Below are 22,201 nucleotides of genomic sequence, written 5' to 3'. Positions count from 1 at the left end.
GATATAAAATAATGAATGAGTGAACTCTGAATTTTTGCATTTATTTCAGCTAAAAAATAAAAAATAAAAATTAAAAAAAAATAGAAAAACCCTGCATCTTATTTCACACACAATCCAGTTTTACAGTCAAGTAAACTGTATAGTACTCTGCAGACAAACCTCAGGCCATAAAATCATGATTACATCTCTGAGAGACACACATTAGCTGCAGATGTTGACTGTATTGTTAGAAACTCAATAAAGATTGTCCTGCGATAGACACAGATTTGACGACATAGAGTCTGTGATTCTGTGCTGTTATCTAGTGGCTGGAGTCTGATTTCCCCAAAGCCTTGATGATTATGATGATGGTCTGATTTCATCTCAAACACCTCAGAAGGAAGGAATCTACATCTACGGCTCTCTAGAGCCACCCGAGTCTGCAGAAAAACACAGCAAACTGAGAGCAAAGCTATGACGCAGAAGTGTGACAGCATGTGAAATCTGACAGACGGAGCGTTTCAAGAGTCAGCTTCTGACTGTCATGAAGAAGGACCCATCACACTGAACTACTGAAGTGTGTGTGATTCTGACATGCACAACAAACTACTGCCAAACACACAAACAAACTGCATTAAAAAAAAACAACAACAAGTGCACACTAAGATCTCGACTGCAGGATTTAAAATTATAGAAACCATTGCAGCATCAAGTAAACTACACATTCTTAAAAAAACTAAATGTGCTTTAAGAGGTTCTTCACAGCGATGTTATGGAAGAACCATTTTTGGTTCGACAGAGAACCATTCAGTCAAAGGTTCTTTATAGAACCTTTTTATAATCTGAAGAACCATTTTTCATCACAAAGAACCTTTTGTGAAAGGTTCTTTATGGAACCATTTAGACAAAGAAGTTCTTATATGGCATCTTGAAGCGCCTTTATTTTTGTAGTCTATATGATTATTATAGTTAACAAATTGAAACACACCATTAAAATATATTTAAAATTTGTGCCCCTGGACCACAAAACCAGTCTTAAGTAGCATGGGTATATTTGTAGCAATAGGCAAAAATACATTGTATGGGTCAAAATTATCGATAATTTTCTTTTATGCCAAAAATCATTAGAATATTAAGTAAAGATCATGTTCCATGAAGATATTTAGTAAATTTTATAACAGAAATATCAAAACTTAATTTTTGATTAGTAATATGCTTTGCTAAGAACATAATTTGGACAATTGAAATTCTAACTTTATATCTCGCTATTGCGAGTTTATATCATGCAATTCTGAATTTATAACTTGCAACTGTGACTATTTCTCAGAATTGTTAGTTTATAACTTGCTATTCTGACTATAACTCGCAATTTTGAGTTTATATCGCGCAATTGACTTGATAACTTGCAATTCTGACTTTGTAACTTGCAAATGCGACTATTTCTCAGAATTGTAAGTTTATATCTTGCAATTCTGACTATAACTCACAAATTTGAGTTTATATCTCAAGTTTATATTTTAAGTTTATATTTCACAATTGACTTCATAACTCGTAATTTTAAGTTTATATTTCACAATTGACTTCATAACTCGTAATTTTAAGTTTATATTTCACAATTGACTTCATAACTCGTAATTTTAAGTTTATATTTCACAATTGACTTCATAACTCGCAATTTTAAGTTTATATTTCACAATTGACTTCATAACTCGTAATTTTAAGTTTATATTTCACAATTGACTTCATAACTCGTAATTTTAAGTTTATATTTCACAATTGACTTCATAACTCGCAATTTTAAGTATATATTTCACAATTGACTTCATAACTTGTAATTTTAAGTTTATATTTCACAATTGACTTCATAACTCGTAATTTTAAGTTTATATTTCACAATTGACTTCATAACTCGTAATTTTAAGTTTATATTTCACAATTGACTTCATAACTCGCAATTTTAAGTTTATATTTCACAATTGACTTCATAACTCGCAATTTTAAGTTTATATTTCACAATTGACTTCATAACTCGTAATTTTAAGTTTATATTTCACAATTGACTTCATAACTCGCAATTTTAAGTTTATATTTCACAATTGACTTCATAACTCGTAATTAAGTTTATATTTCACAATTGACTTCTTAACTCATAATTTTAAGTTTATATTTCACAATTGACTTCATAACTCGTAATTTTAAGTTTATATTTCACAATTGACTTCATAACTCGCAATTTTAAGTTTATATTTCACAATTGACTTCATAACTCGTAATTTTAAGTTTATATTTCACAATTGACTTCTTAACTCGTAATTTTAAGTTTATATTTCACAATTGACTTCATAACTCGCAATTTTAAGTATATATTTCACAATTGACTTCATAACTCGCAATTTTAAGTTTATATTTCACAATTGACTTCATAACTCGCAATTTTAAGTTTATATTTCACAATTGACTTCATAACTCGTAATTTTAAGTTTATATTTCACAATTGACTTCATAACTCGCAATTTTAAGTTTATATTTCACAATTGACTTCATAACTCGCAATTTTAAGTATATATTTCACAATTGACTTCATAACTCGTAATTTTAAGTTTATATTTCACAATTGACTTCATAACTCATAATTTTAAGTTTATATTTCACAATTGACTTCATAACTCATAATTTTAAGTTTATATTTCACAATTGACTTCATAACTCGCAATTTTAAGTTTATATTTCACAATTGACTTCATAACTCTTAATTTTTAAGTTTATATTTCACAATTGACTTCATAACTCGCAATTTTAAGTTTACATTTCACAATTGACTTCATAACTCTTAATTTTAAGTTTATATTTCACAATTGACTTCATAACTCGCAATTTTAAGTTTATATTTCACAATTAATTTCAAAACTCGCAATTTTAAGTTTATATTTCACAATTGACTTCATAACTCGCAATTTTAAGTTTATGTTTCACAATTGACTTCATAACTCGCAATTTTAAGTTTATATTTCACAATTGACTTAACTCGCAATTTTAAGTTTATATTTCACAATTGACTTAACTCGTAATTAAGTTTATATTTCACAATTGACTTCATAACTCGCAATTTTAAGTATATATTTCACAATTAATTTCAAAACTCGCAATTTTAAGTTTATGTTTCACAATTGACTTCATAACTCGCAATTTTAAGTTTATATTTCACAATTGACTTCATAACTCGCAATTTTAAGTTTGTTTCACAATTGACTTCATAACTCGCAATTTTAAGTTTATATTTCACAATTGACTTCATAACTCGCAATTTTAAGTTCATATTTCACAATTGACTTCATAACTCGCAATTTTAAGTTTATATTTCACAATTGACTTAACTATTAAAAATTCTGACTTTATAACAACTGTACATTTATATCTCACAATTCTGACTTTAGAACTCACAATTGCAAGTTTTTATCACACAAGTGCGACTTTATTTTTCAGAATTGTGAGTTTATATCTTGCAATTGTCACTTTCTCAGAATTAAGACATTTCACGCAATTCTGACTTCATAACTTGCAATTTTGAGTTTATATCTCGCAGTTGACTAACTCAATTATAAATCATGCAACTCTGACTTTATATCTCGCAATCTGAGTTTATATCAAGAAATTGCAACAATTTATCACAACTGCAATTTTATATCTCGCAATTCTGACTTTATAACTCGCAATTGCAAGTTTATATCATGTAATTGCGACTATTTCGCAGAATTGCTAGTTTATATCATGCAATTCTGACTTTAGAACTTGCAATTTTAAGTTTCAATCTCGCAATTCTGACTTTATAACACGCAATTGCAAGTTTATATCATGCAACTGCGACTATTTCTCAGAATTGTGAGTTTATATCTTGCAATTCTGACTTTCTAACTCACAATTGTGAGTTTATCTCTCGCAATTGACTAACTCACAATTATAAATCATGCAACTCTGACTTTATATCTTGCAATTGCAAGTTTATATCAAGAAATTGCAACTATTTCTCAGAACTGTTAGTTTATATCTCACAATTCTGACTTTATAACTCGCAATATTGAGTTTATATCTCGCAATTCTGACTCTATAACACGCAATTGCAAGTTTATATCATGCAACTGCGACTATTTCTCAGAATTGTTAGTTTACTTGTTGACTTTATAACTCGCAATTGCGACTTTTTTTCTTAGAATTGCGAGTTTGTATCATGCAATTCTGAGAAAAAAGGCAGAATTGTGAGATAAGTCGCAATAACCTTTTTTTTATTATTCAGTGGCAGAAATGTGCTTCCATAACAAATGAATTTTGGCATAAAAGAATAATTGATAATTTTGACCTATACAATGTATTGTTGGCTATTGCTACAAATATATCCATGCTACTTAAAACTGGTTTTGTGGTCCAGGGTCAGCAGGTTTAGTCATTTTAAATTCAGACCCTCTGATTACTGCAGATAAAAACAAATCATGAATGAAGGCACACTACATTAGTGTTGTTTATTCATGCACATGCCCTACCTGTGGTGCACTATGTAGGTGATGATGGAGGCGAACAGGCAGAGCAGCATGACGGCTGTGCAGGCGTACACCACCGGGTGCAGGAACTCTCCCGGATACGGAGGGAACGACAGCACCTTCTTCAGATCCTGACACATACACACAGAGACAGAGAGAATCAGTATCCGATACACAGACACAGAATTACCAGAACACAAAAACAGTATATTACTGCAGGGCAATAATGAAATCAGCACTCAGACAGAGCCCAAATATTGGTGACAGGGTGCAAAAATAAACCTTCCATAAAGTAAATGGCAAATAAAACAGTGCTGTTTGTGCTATGGCCAGTTTATCCCACAATAACCTTCGCAAGCACAGCAGAGCTCACATACAAAATTATTAAAGACCCTGCTAAAGCAGTTATGCAGTAATAGTGAGTGTTTTAAAGGGCTGGAGGGTTCACTGCAGCATTTAATTGTGCAGATACAGGACAAGAGGACGACGGATGAATGACAGACAGTGAAGCACAAGCTCACCTGCTCATCTGAGGGTCATGAGCACTCAAACACAAGGACAAACTGAGACGCAGCAATAAAAGATGCAGGAATAAACAGAAGAAACGGGTGCATGACCTCCGACAACACACTGTACTGTACTGAGCTTTACTTTGGAGACTAAAATGTACTCTCAAAATGTACCACCAAGAAAATATCCAGGATGTTTTTAAGGAAAAGAAAAATCTATATCTATATCTATATACAATATGAGTAATACTGCTTTCAGTTGTCGTTGTTTTTCCAAAAAATATTAAAAAGTTTTCTGTTTAATTTAAATGCATTTTTATTTTTGTTCTTCTGAGCAAAAAATAAATATTATATATTTTTCCCTAATTTACAGAAGACACCCACTAAAATGTCATTCAGTAACAATCTTGTCAGGCATATTTACAACAAAAATCTATTTAGGACATATTAAAAGACTAATTACTTTCACCACAAATGCTAATTAGTTTTAAATTCTACATTTTTAAAAACTTGCCACCCTGTGGAACCTGTTTTAATCATTTAAACCAGGTTCCACAGATTCTTTGGTTTTCCAGCATTTTTGTGTATTTGAACCCTTTCCAACAATGATTTTTAGACCCATCTTTTCACACTGAGGACAACTGAGGGACTCGTATGCAACTATTGCAGAAGGTTTAAACACTCACTGATGCTCCAGAAGGAAAAACCATGCATTAAGAGTCGGGGGTGAAAACTTTTGGAATTCGAAGATCAAGGTAAATTGTACGTATTTTACCTTCTGAGAAACATGCAACTATTTTCTGTAACCTCTTAAGATCAGTACTAAATGAAAAAAATATATATGTAGGAAAAATGTACACATCTACATTCTGTGCAAAAGTTTTCACCCCCGGCTCTTAATGCATCATGTTTCCTTCTGGAGCATCAGTGAGTGTTTAAACCTTCTGTAATAGTTGCATATGAGTCCCTCAGTTGTCCTCAGTGTGAAAAGATGGGTCTAAAAATAGTTGGAAAGGGTTCAAATACACAAATGCTGGAAAACCAAAGAATCTGTGGGACCTGAAGGATTTTTCTGAAGAACAGCAGGGAGTTTAACTGTTCAGGACAAACAAGGGACTCATGAATATCTATCACTAAACCAAATAAACACAGCTGTGGATCATTCAGATATTAACACAGTATTAAGAATCAAGGGGATGTAAACTTTTGAACAGGGTAATTTTTATGAATTCAACTATTATTTTCTCTTGTGGATTATATGTAAACATCTTCAATGTAACCAACCTAAAGTTTGTCTTAGGATTTTGTATGATCCCTCTTATTTTGTTAAAATAATTAACATTTTGCAGATTCCGCAAGGTGTATGTAAACTTTTGACTTCATCTGTAAATTCCTCTAATATTCGCAAGTCGAAAATTAATCATTCATCTTTTCAAATCACGTATTTATTCCACAGCGGATCGCATTTCCCTGCCGCACACAAACATCCTCATCATTAGACAAAACAGCTCATCTGTGACAAAACATTGACTTCACATCATCAACTTCACCATAAACCACCTAGAGAGGCCTTTTGGTTTCATTTCCAGCAATATTGAGATTAAAGAAAAATCTAACGCTTCTAAAGTGAGTCATATTGGGATATTTCATCAAAGGACATCCACAGATGTCTTTTCTGAGAGCTGAATATCATCTGACCTTTGACCTGCACCTGTCTGGATCTGACAAAATCAGGAATCAACAGCAATGAGAAAAGAGAGAAGAAAAATACCAGGTTTGAGATGCTTATTGAGACTGAGCGGGAGAAACACAGAAGTACTGAGAATTGCAAATGTTCATCTCCACAAACGCGGCGAGAGATTAATTCACACACATTTATGAAATCCTCTGGCCGGCTGCCTGAACATTTGCAGGCTTGATCCTCTTATGAACAGACTGCTATGAAAACTTACAAAACGCATCTGAAGTAAAACTGAGAAGCGACACTTTAGCAACATCAACACTGAGATGATTAACCTTGTTAACCAAAGCCATTAAATCACATGAGCAACATAAAATATCAAAGACAGCAGACTTTCATTACAATCATTTTGATCAGGACTGCCAATATTATAGAAATTATTGTTATTGTTCAAATTAATGTAAGATTTGTTGTTAAATTCAACTGCAGTGTGGTTTAATCAATATATTATAATATAATATATCACAATACTATAATAGGCAATACTTTATAGCCTTTATGTATAATGCATTACATCATTTTATAAACAACTGTATCCAAAATCAAATGCATTCTATTTTTTTTAATGCACTATACTTTTAAGTGCACATATAACTATACTAGATGAACTATTATTCATTTCAAGATTATATAATGCATTATAAGGTGCATCACAAAGCATATTTAATGCATTTTAATGTGCATTATATATGAAGGCTTTATGTAATGCATTGCAAGTAACATTTTTTAGTCATCATTTAGTCTGTTTTCAAAAAGACAGACAAAATTAAGAAACGAAAACTGATTTTCTGGTTATAAAACATGACAAATCGTTGAATTATTACACACTACAATCTGGCACAGGCTCAGATATGCAATTAGTGAATTAAACCATCACAAAATATCCTGAATTGTCTCATTTACAACTAAGTCAAGTTGTAATAATGAAAACCTAATAGTTAAATGTGGAAATGTACTCATATATAGAGTCAAATCCATGTTAAGCCAAAATTGCACAAACTTTACTGATTAGGTAACATTTTTAAATGAGGAATGAAAAATAAAAATAGCAAATGCCACAATATGAAATGTCAAAGATGCATATTTGAAGTTTATTTGCAAAAACTTTTTAAAATCTTTTTTATTATGTTATGTTTTAATTGTGTTTTTTAGTTATTTTTACTTAAAAATAACTGCAGTTTGATTGATTAGAATGCAGAATGAAAAAAAAAAAATGGAACAGAGTTCTGAATCTGCAAATTAACACTTTAATTGGTTGAATAATCCACTATTTTGAAGAGGAGAGATTTGGAGCAAAATTACAGAAGGTTAAAATGACAACAGAAAGATGTCAGTATCATCATGTTACATTTACACAAAGATTGGTAGCTCTATTAGTAAAATCTGTTTACTTTTGCAATCTTTGCAAAATGGAAAAAGAAAACTTGCATTTTGCAAATGTGACTCTGGTCTGGACCACAAAAACAATCATAAGGGTCAGTTTTCTGAAACTGAGATTTATACATCATCTGAAATCTAAATAAAAACCTTTCCACTGATGTATGGTTGTTAGAATATTTAAAAATCTGAAATCTGAGGGTGCAACAAAAATTAAATATTGATAAAATCGCCTTTCAAATTGTCCAAATGAAGTTCTTAGAAATGCATATTACTAATCAAATTTAAATTATGATATATTTATGGTATGGAATTCACAAATGATCTTCATGTATCGATGATTTTGACCCGCACAATGTATGTTGGCTATTGCTACAAATATCCCCATGCTATTTAAGACTGGTTTTGTGATTCAGGGTCACAAATGACATGAAAAATCTCAAAATGCATGTCCCAGGAGCTAAAAAAATCATTGCAATAATGGCATGAACAACAGTAATGAGAGGAAAGTGCAGTCTCAGAGGATTTGACCCGATAATAACCTGAATAAATGGAGGATTATGGCACATCTGACTTGAAATAGCCCAACATATAACACATAGGCAGAAGTCAGCTGTTTGTATCCCCACAGTGTTGTGATAAACATATTCCCATGCATAAGTATTACTAGGATTGTCATTAAAACCCAAACCAACAGCAGGAATAGCTGGATTTACAACGCCTTGCAAAAGTATTTCATTTTTTTTCACATTTTGTTTTGTTGCAGCATTATGTTTAACTGCTTTAAATGAGTTTTCCCCACATCAGTCTACATCTCATACACCACAATGACAAAGCACAAAACAGGTTTGTAACAACTTTGCAAATTTATAAGAAATAAAAAAATGAAAATATCTTGTATAAGTATTCGTACCCTTTTCTGGGACACTCGAAATTTAGCTCAGGAGCATTCATATTGCTTCTAGATGTTCCTACACTTGGAGTGGAGTTAAACTGTGGCAAATTCATTTGAATGAGTCTGATTTAGAAAGGCACACACCTCTCAGAAAAGGTCTAACAGCTGAAAATGCAGATCAGAGCAAAAACCAAGATAACTGCCTGTAGAGCTCAGTGACAGACTTGCGTTAAGGCAATGATCTTAGTAATAATCAGAAATGTTTCTTGAGAAGCAATTCAGTATATTAGAATGATTTCTGAACGATCACGTGACACTGGACTAATAATGCTAAAAATTCAGCATTGATCACAGGAATAAAATTACATTTTGAGAGATATTCACTTGGAAAACAGTTATGTTAAAGCTTAATATATTTTACTGTTTTTACTATATTTTACAATAAATATATTCAGCCTTTGATGAGCAGAAGAGACTTCTTTCAAAAATGATTTTTTTTAAAGATAATGTGACACCAAAGACTGGAGTAATGATGCTGAAAAGTCAGGTTTGATCACAGGAATAAATTACATTTTAAGTGATATTCACATAGAAAACAGCTATTTTAAATCTTAATATATTTTACTATTTTTACTATATTTTACATTAAATAAATACAGCTTTGGTCAGCATAAGACGCTTTTCAAAAATGATTTATGAAGGATCATGTGACACGGAAGACTGGAGTAAAGACGCTGAAAAGTGAGCTTTGATTACAGAAATAAATTATACTTTATAAGATATCCACATAGAAAAGAGCTGTTTTAAATCTTAATATATTTTACTGTTTTTAATGTATTTTACAATAAATAAATTCAGCGTTTGGTGAGCATAAGACACGATTTTTAAAAACAAAGGATCATGTGACTGAAAACTGGAGTAGGATGCTGAAAATTCAGATTTGATCACAGAAATAAATTACATTTGAACAGATACATGCATAGAAAACAACTTTTATATCTTAATATATTTTACAGTCTTTACTATATATTGCAAATAAATGAATTCAGCCTTTTATGAGTATAAGAGACTTTTTCAAAACTTATTTCTGAAGGATCATGTGACACTGAAGACTGGATTAATGCTGAAAATTCAGATCTGATCACAGAAATAAATAACATTTTAGCAGATATTTACACAGAAATCAGCTATTTTAAATCTTAATATATTTGACTGTTTTTACTATATTTTACAACAAATAAATGCAGCCTTCAGTGACAGAAGAGACCATTTTCAAAAATTATTTCTGAAGGGTCATGTGACACTGAAGACTGGAGTAATGACGCTGAAAATTCAGATTTGATCACAGAAATAAATTACATTTTAACAGATACATGCATAGAAAACAACTTTTATATCTTAATATATTTTACAGTCTTTACTATATATTGCAAATAAATGAATTCAGTCTTTAATGAGCATGAGAGACTTTTTCAAAACTTATTTCTGAAGGATCATGTGACAACAAAGACTGGATTAATGCTGAAAATTCAGATCTGATCACAGAAATAAATAACATTTTAGCAGATATTTACACAGAAATCAGCTATTTTAAATCTTAATATATTTTACTGTTTTTACTATATTTTACAATAAATATATTCAGCCTTTGATGAGCAGAAGAGACTTCTTTCAAAAATGATTTTTTTTAAAGATAATGTGACACCAAAGACTGGAGTAATGATGCTGAAAAGTCAGGTTTGATCACAGGAATAAATTACATTTTAAGTGATATTCACATAGAAATCAGCTATTTTAAATCTTAATATATTTTACTATTTTTACTATATTTTACATTAAATAAATACAGCTTTGGTCAGCATAAGACGCTTTTCAAAAATGATTTCTGAAGGATCATGTGACACTGAAGACTGAAGTAATGACGCTGAAAAGTCAGCTTTGATTACAGAAATAAATTATACTTTAAAAGATATCCACACAGAAAAGAGCGGTTTTAAATCTTAATATATTTTACTGTTTTTACTGTATTTTACAATAAATAAATTCAGCGTTTGGTGAGCATAAGACACGATTTTTGAAAACAAAGGATCATGTGACTGAAAACTGGAGTAGGATGCTGAAAATTCAGATTTGATCACAGAAATAAATTACATTTTAACAGATACATGCATAGAAAACAACTATTTTATATCTTAATATATTTTACAGTCTTTACTATATATTGCAAACAAATGAATTCAGCCTTTTATGAGCATAAGAGACTTTTTCAAAACTTATTTCTGAAGGATCATGTGACAACGAAGACTGGATTAATGCTGAAAATTCAGATCTGATCACAGAAATAAATAACATTTTAGCAGATATTTACACAGAAATCAGCTATTTTAAATCTTAATATATTTTACTATTTTTACTATATTTTACATTAAATAAATACAGCTTTGGTCAGCATAAGACGCTTTTCAAAAATGATTTCTGAAGGATCATGTGACACTGAAGACTGAAGTAATGACGCTGAAAAGTCAGCTTTGATTACAGAAATAAATTATACTTTAAAAGATATCCACACAGAAAAGAGCGGTTTTAAATCTTAATATATTTTACTGTTTTTACTGTATTTTACAATAAATAAATTCAGCGTTTGGTGAGCATAAGACACGATTTTTGAAAACAAAGGATCATGTGACTGAAAACTGGAGTAGGATGCTGAAAATTCAGATTTTATCACAGAAATAAATGACATTTGAACAGATACATGCATAGAAAACAACTATTTTATATCTTAATATTTTACAGTCTTTACTATATATTGCAAATAAATGAATTCAGTCTTTTATGAGCATGAGAGACTTTTTCAAAACTTATTTCTGAAGGATCATGTGACACTGAAGACTGGAGTAATGCTGAAAATTCAGATCTGAACACAGAAATAAATAACATTTTAGCAGATATTTACACAGAAATCAGCTATTTTAAATCTTAATATATTTGACTGTTTTTACTATATTTTACAACAAATAAATGCAGCCTTCAGTGAGCAGAAGAGACCATTTTCAAAAATTATTTCTGAAGGATCATGTGACACTGAAGACTGGAGTAGTGATGCTGAAAATTCAGTTTTGATCACAGGAATAAATTACATTTTAACAGATATTTACATAGAAAAAGGTATTTTAAATAGTAATAATATTTCACAATTTTTACAGATTTTTTTGTTTTTTAAATAGCCTTGGTAAGCAAAAGACATTTATTTAAAAAACTGTTTATAAATAAGCCTTAAACCATTTTTTTCAGTTTCAAAAACCCAAATTCAAACCACACACACACAATTATTATTGACAAATGAATATTAGGCAGTCCTACACTATATAATCTCTACACTACACAGAGATGATCAGACTTGAGCCTGAGAGAGGCTGTGTTTGGCATCAGACGTTGATTTGATTCCCAGCACAAACCACAACAACACTAACATTACAGCGAAAAACACATGCATTCAATCTGAAAAAAACGTTGCATTGACCTCAAATAACATTAAAGACGAGCAGAAGCAGCAGCGGTTGCATAACAGTACAGTTTGAGCACTCGGCCAATTCACACCAGAACAAATTACCAGCGGCGTTACGCAACAGTGGCACGTTACAATAGGAGCAATAGGAGCAAACCTCCACATTAACATTCAGCTCTTACACGTCCCATCCTTTACATGCACTTTACTACACGCCTGTCCTTCAGAAGCCATTAACCCCAGCACAGACTCAGAAAGTCTTTATGCATCTGATTCATATTCAAGCCTTGCTAAAGCGTAACAAAACCAAATAACCTCTGGAAAAAAAAAAAAAAAAAAAAAAAAAACACAGAAAATGAATCTAACAAAACCTTAGAAGAGTAAATAATGACTTCCAGTTTCTGGCACTGCACAAATCCACTGGCAAACATTTTTATGACACAAGCATATTTGCATCCCTATAATTCACAACTGTACTGCAACAAAAAATACAGAGATAAATAGAGTAAAATACTGTGTTTGTCATTGTCATAATGGTCCAAAAAAATACATTTTCTTTATGTGCTTTTTTATTTATATTGGAGTGATATGACATGATTTTGTGTTGCTTAATCAGTATAAGAATTGATTTATTATAATTAAATCCATAATTTTAATTATAATTATAATAAATAATAATAATAATAATAATAATTAAAGCTGCAAGCAGCGATGGTAGGGCCCTCGCACTCGGGCTCACCGCCGATCGGTGGCGAATGGTGGGCACTATGCTATTAACACAGTAAATGTAGGAGGAATATGTCAAAGTCATTGATATGTGCCAATCTTCCTGCTGCCAGCTGGTGGCGCTATGCCTATAACTGAATATTGGCATGCAGATGTGTTCAGGCCAGTGCTTTCATGAAACATATGAAGTTTGGTGAAGCTTGAACATGGCATGCTTGAGTGTAAGTCATGACATATCCTGCTGCCAACAGGTGGCGCTATTACGAAATATTGGCTTTTAGATGTCTTCAGCCCAGGACTATTGGCAAACATGTCAAGTTTGGTGCAAATTGTACATTGCATGCTTATGTTAGTGTAAAACAAGTAATTTGCTGTTGCCAGCTGGTGGCGCTATGACTATAACTAAATACTGGCATGTAAATGTATTCAGGCCAGGACTCTTATCAAACATATTAAGTTTGGGGCTGATTGGACATTGCATGCCTGAGTTACAGTAACTTCCTGTTTCAATGCATTAAGAGTATGCTTTAGCACTTAGCTAAATGTTGCTAACATGTTTCTAGCATGTTGCTACCCTATTTAACACTTGTTGATATTTTTAAAATGTTGCTTGGCATCCACAACAGTATTAAACATGTGACTTCCTGTTGTCAGCAGGTGGCACTATGACTATAGCTGAATATGGGCATGTATATATCTTCAGGCCAGGACTCTTATCAAACGTGAAGTTTGGGGCTGATTGGACATTGCATGTCTGAGTTACAGTAACTTCCTGTTTTATGTCTTTAACAACATGCTTTAGCACTAAGTAAGTGTTGCTAGCATGTTTGAGTACGTTTTAAACTAGTTTAGCACTCAATGGCTTTTTTAGTGTGTTGCTAATAATGTGTCACAGTGTTAAACATGTCACTTCCTGTTGACAGTAGGTGGCGCTATAACTATAACTGAATATTGGCATGTAGATATCTTCAGGCCAGGACTGTTATCAAACATGTGAAGTTTGGGGCTGATTGGACATTGCATGCCTGAGTTACAGTAACTTCCTGTTTCATTGCATTAAGAGTATGCTTTAGCACGTAGCTAAATGTTGCTAACATGTTTCTAACATGTTGCTACCCTATTTTAACACTTGTTGATATTTTTAAAATGTTGCTAGGCATCCACAACAGTATTAAACATGTGGCTTCCTATTACCAGCTGGTGGCGCTATGACTATAGCTGAATATGGGCATGTATATATCTTCAGGCCAGGACTCTTATCAAACATGTGAAGTTTGGGGCTGATTGGACATTGCATGCCTGAGTTACAGTAACTTCCTGTTTCATTGCATTAAGAGCATGCTTTAGCACTTAGCTAAATGTTGCTAACATGTTATAGCATGTTTCTAGCATGTTGCTACCCTATTTAACAATTGTTGATATTTTTAAAATGTTGCTTGGCATCCACAACAGTATTAAACATGTGACTTCCTGTTGCCAGCAGGTAGCACTATCACTATAACTGAATATGGGCATGGGCTTGTGTTCAGACCAGGACTCTTATCAAACATATTAAGCTTGGGTCAGATTGGACATTGTATGCATGAGTTACACTTATTTTTCTTTGTATTAATATCATGCTTTAACTCTCAGCTAAGTGTTGCTAGCATGTTTTAACATGATTCTAGCATGATGCTAACCTATTTAAAACTTGCTGACGCTTTTTATTATGTTGCTAGGAGTCCGTAACACCATTAAACGTCACTTCCTGTTGTCAGCAGGTGGCACTGTGACTATAACTGCATGTATATATCTTCAGGCCAGGAGTCTTATCAAACGTGAAGTTTGGGGCTGATTGGACATTGCATGTCTGAGTTACAGCAACTTCCTGTTTTATGTCTTTAACAACATGCTTTAGCACTAAGTAAGTGTTGCTAGCATGTTTGAGTAAGTTTTAAACTAGTTTAGCACTAAATGGCTTTTTTAGTGTGTTGCTAATAGTGTGTCACAGTGTTAAACATGTCACTTCCTGTTGACAGTAGGTGGCGCTATAACTATAACTGAATATTGGCATGTAGATATCTTCAGGCCAGGACTGTTATCAAACATGTGAAGTTTGGGGCTGATTGGACATTGCATGCCTGAGTTAGAGTAACTTCCTATTTTATTGCATTAAGAGTATGCTTTAGCACTTAGCTAAATGTTGCTAACATGTTATAGCATGTTTCTAGCATGTTGCTACCCTGTTTAACAGTTGTTGAATTTTTTTAAAATGTTGCTAGGCATCCACAACAGTATTAAACATGTGGCTTCCTGTTACCAGCTGGTGGCGCTATGACTATAACTGAATACGGGCATTGGCGTGTGTTTAGGCCAAGATTCTTATCAAACATGTTAAGTTTGGGGCTGATTGGACATTGTATGCCTGAGTTAGAGTAACTTCCTGTTTCATTGTATTATTAGCATGCTTTAGCATATTAGCTAAGTGTTGCTAGCATGCTTTATTATTTTTGTAGCATGTTGAATATTAAGTTTGGGTCAGATTCAACATTATATACATGAGTTACAGCAATTTCCTTTTGTATTTGTATTAATAGCATGCTTTAGCTCTTAGCTAAGTGTTGCTAGCATGTTTTAGCATGTTTGTAGCATGTTGCTAGCCTATTTAAGACTTGTTAACGCTTTTCAATATGTTTCTAGGAGTCCGTAACAGTGTTAAACATGTCATTTCCTGTTGTCAGCAGGTGGCGCTATGACTATAACTGAATATGGGCACTGACGTGTGTTCAGGACCGGACTGTCATCAAACATGTGAAGTTTGAGGCAGATCGGACATCGTATGCCTGAGTTATAGCAACTTCCTTTTTCATGGCGAAACATCAAAGTTTGTCCGGCCGCCACGGACACGCCCTTCGACGAAAACTCTAAAGCTTCGCAATTTAACATCGCAAAGGCCTTATGATGACACTCAGCAAATTTGAAGATGATCGGATAAAAACTGTAGGAGGAGTTCGTTAAAGTATGAGGCCTGAAAATGGCAAAAACTGCACAAAAATCGTACAGGAAATTCAATATAACGGACTTCCTGTTGGGTTTCGGATGTTGCACCAGGAGACTTTTTTGTAGGTATTGGTGTGTTACATATGTGTACCGAGTTTCGTACATGTACGTGAAACGTAGCTCAAGGGGCACTCCGTTGAAATTTTATAGGTGGCGCTATCGAGCCATTTTGCCACACCCACTTTTGAAAACCATATCAGATGTAAATTTTCGCCAGGTCTGATGCGTGTGTAAAGTTTCGTGAGTTTTCGGGCATGTTTAGGCCCTCAAAAAGACTTTTCACTTTGGAGAAGAAGAAGAAGAAGAAGAAGAAGAATAATTAAAGCTGCAAGCAGCGATGAACGGGCCCTCGCACCAGGGCTCACCGCCGACCGGTGGCTTTAGGAAAACAGCAAACGGTGGGCAGTATGCTTTTAATACAGTAAATGTAGGAAAAATAGATCAAAGTCACTTAAATGTGCCAAACTTCCTGCTGCCAGCTGGTGGCGCTATGCCTATAACTGATTATTGGCATGTAGATGTGTTCAGGCCACCACTTTCATCAAACATATGAAGTTTGGTGCAGATTGACCTTGGTATGTTTGAGTTAGTGAAAGATATGATATATCCTGCTGCCAACAGGTGACGCTATGATAATATCTGAATATTGGCCTTTAGGTGTCTTCAGGCCAGGACTCTTACCAAACCAGTGAAGTTTGAGGCAGATCGGACATTTTATGGCTGAGTTATAACAACTTATATGTCTATGGCGAAACATCAAACTTTGTCATGCCGCCACAGACACGCCCTTTAACGAAAACTCAAGATCTTCACAATTTAACATCTCTAAGGCCTCTAGATCAGAATGGCCAAATATAATGTTGACATCATTAAATCTCTAGGAGGAGTTTGATACAAGTCATTTCCTGTTGCCAACAGGTGGCGCTGTGATTATAATAGAATATTGGCCTTCAGATGTGTTCAGGCCAGGACTCTTATCGAATATGTGAAGTTTGAGGCAAATCGGACATTTTATGGCTGAGTTATAACAAGTTTTATATCCATGGCGAGACCTCGAAATTTGTCAGGCCGCCACGGACACGCCCTTTACCGAAAACTCAAGATCTTCACAATTTAACATCGCTACGGCCTTTATATTAGACTGACCGATTTTGGTGTTGATCTGAATAAATCTCTAGGAGGAGTTGGTTGTAGAGTACAGCATGACACTTCATGTTGCCTGCAGGTGGCGCTATGACTATAACTGAACATGGGCATCTAGATGTCTTCAGGTCAGGAGTGTTATCACACATGTGAAGTTTGGGACAGATAGGACATTGTATGCCTGAGTTATAGCAACTTCCTTTTTCATGGCGAAACATCGAAATTTGCGAGGTCGCCACGGACACGCCCTCCGATGAAAACTCTAGATCTTCACAATTTAACGTCACAAAGGGCTTTAGACTAGACTCTGCAAATTTGGCGTTGATCCGAATAAATCTGTAGGAGGAGTTCGTTCAAGTACGACACCTGAAAAAGGCAAAAATGACACAAATTTTGCTGAGAATGTTAATATTAACCGACTTCCTGTTGGGTTCCGGATTTTGTTCCAAGAGGCTTTTTTGTAGGTATTGGTGAGTTACATGCGTGTACCGATTTCGGTGCATGTACGTGAATCACAGCTGAAAGCGCACACCGCTGAACGTCTAAAGGTGGCGCTGTCGAGCCATTTTGCCACACCCACTTCTGAATCCCAAATCAGACGTAAATTTTCGCCAGGTTTGATGTGTGTGCAAAGTTTTGTGAGTTTTCGGGAATGTTTAGGTCCTCTAAAATGCGATTCACTTTGGAGAAGAAGAAGAATAATAATAATAATAATAATTAAAGCTGCAAGCAGCGATGAACGGGCCCTCGCACCCGGGCTCACCGCCGACCGGTGGCTTTAGGAAAACATCAAACGGTGGGCAGTATGCTTTTAATAGAGTAAATGTAGGAAAAATAGATCAAAGTCACTTAAATGTGCCAAACTTCCTGCTGCCAGCTGATGGCGCTATGCCTATAACTGATTATTGGCATGTAGATGTGTTCAGGCTAGCACTTTCATCAAACATATGACGTTTGGTGCAGATCGACCTTGGTATGTTTGAGTTAGTGAAAGATATGATATATCCTGCTGCCAACAGGTGGCGCTATGATAATATTTGAATATTGGCCTTTAGATGTCTTCAGGCCAGGACTCTTACCAAACCTGTGAAGTTTGAGGCAGATCGGATATTTTATGGCTGAGTTATAACAACTTCTATGTCCATGGCGAAACATCAAATTTTGTCAGGCCACCACGGACACGCCCTTTGACGAAAACTCAAGATCTTCGCAATTTAACATCTCTAAGGCCTCTAGATCAGACTGACCAAATATAATGTTGATATCATTAAATCTCTAGGAGGAGTTTGATACAAGTCATTTCCTGTTGCCAGCAGGTGGCGCTGTGATTATAATAGAATATTGGCCTTCAGATGTGTTCAGGCCAGGACTCTTATCGAATATGTGAAGTTTGAGGCTAATTGGACATTTTATGGCTGAGTTATAACAAGTTTTATATCCATGGCGAGAACTCGAAATTTGTCAGGCCGCCACGGACACGCCCTTCAACGAAAACTCAAGATCTTCGCAATTTAACATCACTAAAGCCTTTATATTAGACTGACCGATTTTGGTGTTGATCTGTATAAATTTCTAGGAGGAGTTTGTTGCAGAGTACAACATGACACTTCCTGTTGCCAGCAGGTGGCGCTATGACTATAACTGAATATGGGCATGTAGATGTCTTCAGGTCAGGAGTGTTATCACACATGTGAAGTTTGGGACAGATCGGACATTTTATGCCTAAGTTATAGCAACTTCCTTTTTCATGGCGAAACATCGAAATTTGCGAGGCCGCCACGGACACGCCCTCCGATGAAAACTCTAGATCTTCACAATTTAACGTCACAAAGGGCTTTAGATTAGACTCACCAAATTTGGTGTTGATCGGAATAAATCTCTAGGAGGAGTTCGTTCAAGTATGACACCTGAAAATGGCAAAAATGACACAAATTTTGCTGAGAAAATTAATAATAACCGACTTCCTGTTGGGTTTCGAATTTTATCTCAAGAGGCTTTTTTGTAGGTATTGGTGTGTTACATATGTGTACCGATTTTTGTGCATGTACGATAATCACAGCTGAATGCGCACACCGCGGAACGTGTAAAGGTGGCGCTATTGAGCCATTTTGCCACACCCACTTCTGCAACCCATATCAGATGTCCATTTTCGCCAGGTCTGATGTGTGTGCAAAGTTTTGTTAGTTTTCGGGTATGTTTAGGGCCTCAAAAATGCGATTCATTCCGGATAAGAAGAATAATAATAATAATAATAATAATAATAAACGGAGCAGATTCAATAGGGTCCTCACACCATCGGTGCTCGGGCCCTAATTAAAGCTGCGAGCAGCGATGAACGGGCCCTCGCACCCGGGCTCACCGCCGACCGGTGGCTTCAGGAAAACAGCAAACGGGGGGCAGTATGCTTTTAATACAGTAAATGTAGGAGAAATATGTCAAAGTCACTTAAATGTGCCAAACTTGCCGCTGCCAGCTGGTGGCGCTATGCCTATAACTGATTATTGGCATGTAGATGTGTTCAGGCCAGCACTATTATCAAACATATGAAGTTTGGTGCAGATTGACCTTGGTATGTTTGAGTTAGTGTAATATATGAGATATCCTGCTGCCAACAGGTGGCGCTATGATAATATCTGAATATTGGTCTTTAGGTGTCTTCAGGCCAGCACTCTTACCAAACCTGTGAATTTTGTGGCAGATCAGACATTTTCAGGCTAAGTTATAACCACTTCTATGTCTATGCAGAAACATCAAACTTTGTCAGGCCACCACGGACATGCCCTTTAATGAAAACTCAAGATCTTCACAATTTAACATCTCTAAGGCCTCAAGATCAGACTGACCAAATATAATGTTGATTTAACTAAATGCAATCAATGCAAGGACTTCAGATAAATGCCAACTGTGAACCAGTATGCTACAAATTGCCTATTTTCTGATGATGATAAGAACATGTAATTCATGATGATAGCAAAATGTTATTATTGCTTCCTTTACATCCACCACTTCTGCTTAAATGTCATTGTTACCTATCTGTACAATTTTTGTGTGGATATTGCTTTGCTGGTGACTCCTGTTATAAGACATCACTCTTAAGTGCTACATAACTAAGAATCAATAAGGAAGACGGTGCCCAGTTGGCACATGCATTCACAGTAACCATCTGCTAGTTTTGATTTTAAGTTTACAGAATTGAAAGGGTTACACTTTAAAATCAACACACAGACACATACACACAAAATATAAAATGTTGCTATCCAGTTTCATTTGTTAAAATTAACTATATTAGTTAACATGACCAATAAATAAATAGCATTTATTAATGTTAATTAATATTAAGCTAAAAAAAAAGTACTCATATAAAGTTTATGTACTGTGAATTAACATGAACATGAACACAGTTCATGTGGGTGTACAGCAATACACAATAAAGTGCTCTATAAACGCTTCATTCTTTCAAAATATCTTTAAAAATCAAGTTGAGTATTTTAACGGGGTGATATATATATATATATATATATATATATATATATATATATATATATATATATATATATATATATATTCAATAAATAACACTATGTAAATATTGTCTATCAATGAAGATAAATTGATCATGCTAAAAAGTTGTATTTTTAAATCTTTTGCTATGTGACTGAATAGGACAAGTTCATGGTACAGTTAAGTAAAAAATAAATAAAAAACAACAACTGCAAAATACGAACAATGAAAGACTTAATGACCCTTTATATTTTCTCAAAATATCGGACTCTCAAAGATCAGACATATTTATGTAATTACACTACATACAGTACATGCATTTTTTGATCAAAGATGGTCTGTAGGATGGCTCTCTACTCTGTCACCCTCTCTGCCTCTCACCCCTCCCCCCTGCAATAATGAGCTTCTCGGTGCCTGACTGAACGCACACACATACTGTAGAGACATTCACCAGAGTGACAGCAGGTTTCTGAGTTATTTTTTTAATTTTCTTTAATTCATTGAAGCTTGTATAAAATTTATATTTCCAGCACTTGCTCAGAATGATTAGATCTCTGTGTGAAAAAAGTTTTAAAGAGTTTGGATGCTGCACTTTAAAGATATAAAAAATTAGGGTTATGTTTTTTACTACATCTTTAAAAAATCATCACGTCAACACCGTTCGAGATATCCAAAATCCGCTCGCAATTTAACATCTTCAGAATCTTCTCTTCATGTTAAAAAAGTTTGGTGTGAACAGCTGGTTGTTCTTAGAAGTAGTGTGAATTTGTTTACAGCCTGATTTTTCCAAAAATCCACCTTCAAATCAAAATAGCCGGCTTTCTGTTGGTCTTAGCTAATGAGTTTGATTTAGAAAGTTGTCCAGATTGATGAGAACAATATATGTACAGAGTTTGGTGACTGTAGGAAAAACTAACCCCCCAACTTTTGTCAAAAGATGGCGCTATAGAGTGCCTGCTCCACGCCCATTTATGACCTTTTGCCAGTGTCTAACTATCATTAATATTGACGTGTGTGTTGAGTTTCATGAAATTCTAAGCATGTTATCTGCCTCGAAAAGACAGGAATCAAATTTTAAAGTTTGACGCGTTGCCATGGCAACAGTATTTGATTTATCATCGACCCCTTTACATATTCTCATCGGCCGTGTTTTGACATTATTTTGATGAAGTTTGAAGAAAATCAAGTAAAATTAAGAGGCTGATTTCAAAGGATTTTGAAAATGACACGCTTCCTGCTGCCAGTTGGTGG

At 34.2% G+C, this 22,201-nt stretch overlaps 1 protein-coding gene across 1 annotated transcript in view; it reads right to left on the bottom strand.

Annotated features, from left to right (window-relative positions):
- Positions 1-4,510: 4,510 nt before the first annotated feature.
- The window catches only part of adgra1b (adhesion G protein-coupled receptor A1b), a 219,889-nt gene continuing 202,198 nt past the window's right edge, over positions 4,511-22,201 (bottom strand). Inside the window, exon 15 of the mRNA XM_073834524.1 lies at positions 4,511-4,642. Within this exon, the coding sequence (XP_073690625.1) occupies positions 4,511-4,642 (132 nt within the window). The remainder of the gene's footprint in view (positions 4,643-22,201) is intronic.

The sequence above is a fragment of the Garra rufa genome, chromosome 2, assembly GCF_049309525.1.
Source record: "Garra rufa chromosome 2, GarRuf1.0, whole genome shotgun sequence".
NCBI classification, from domain to species: domain Eukaryota; kingdom Metazoa; phylum Chordata; class Actinopteri; order Cypriniformes; family Cyprinidae; genus Garra; species Garra rufa.
Note: the sequence above shows the minus strand (reverse complement) of the source record. Positions and strands in the feature narration are given on the sequence as shown.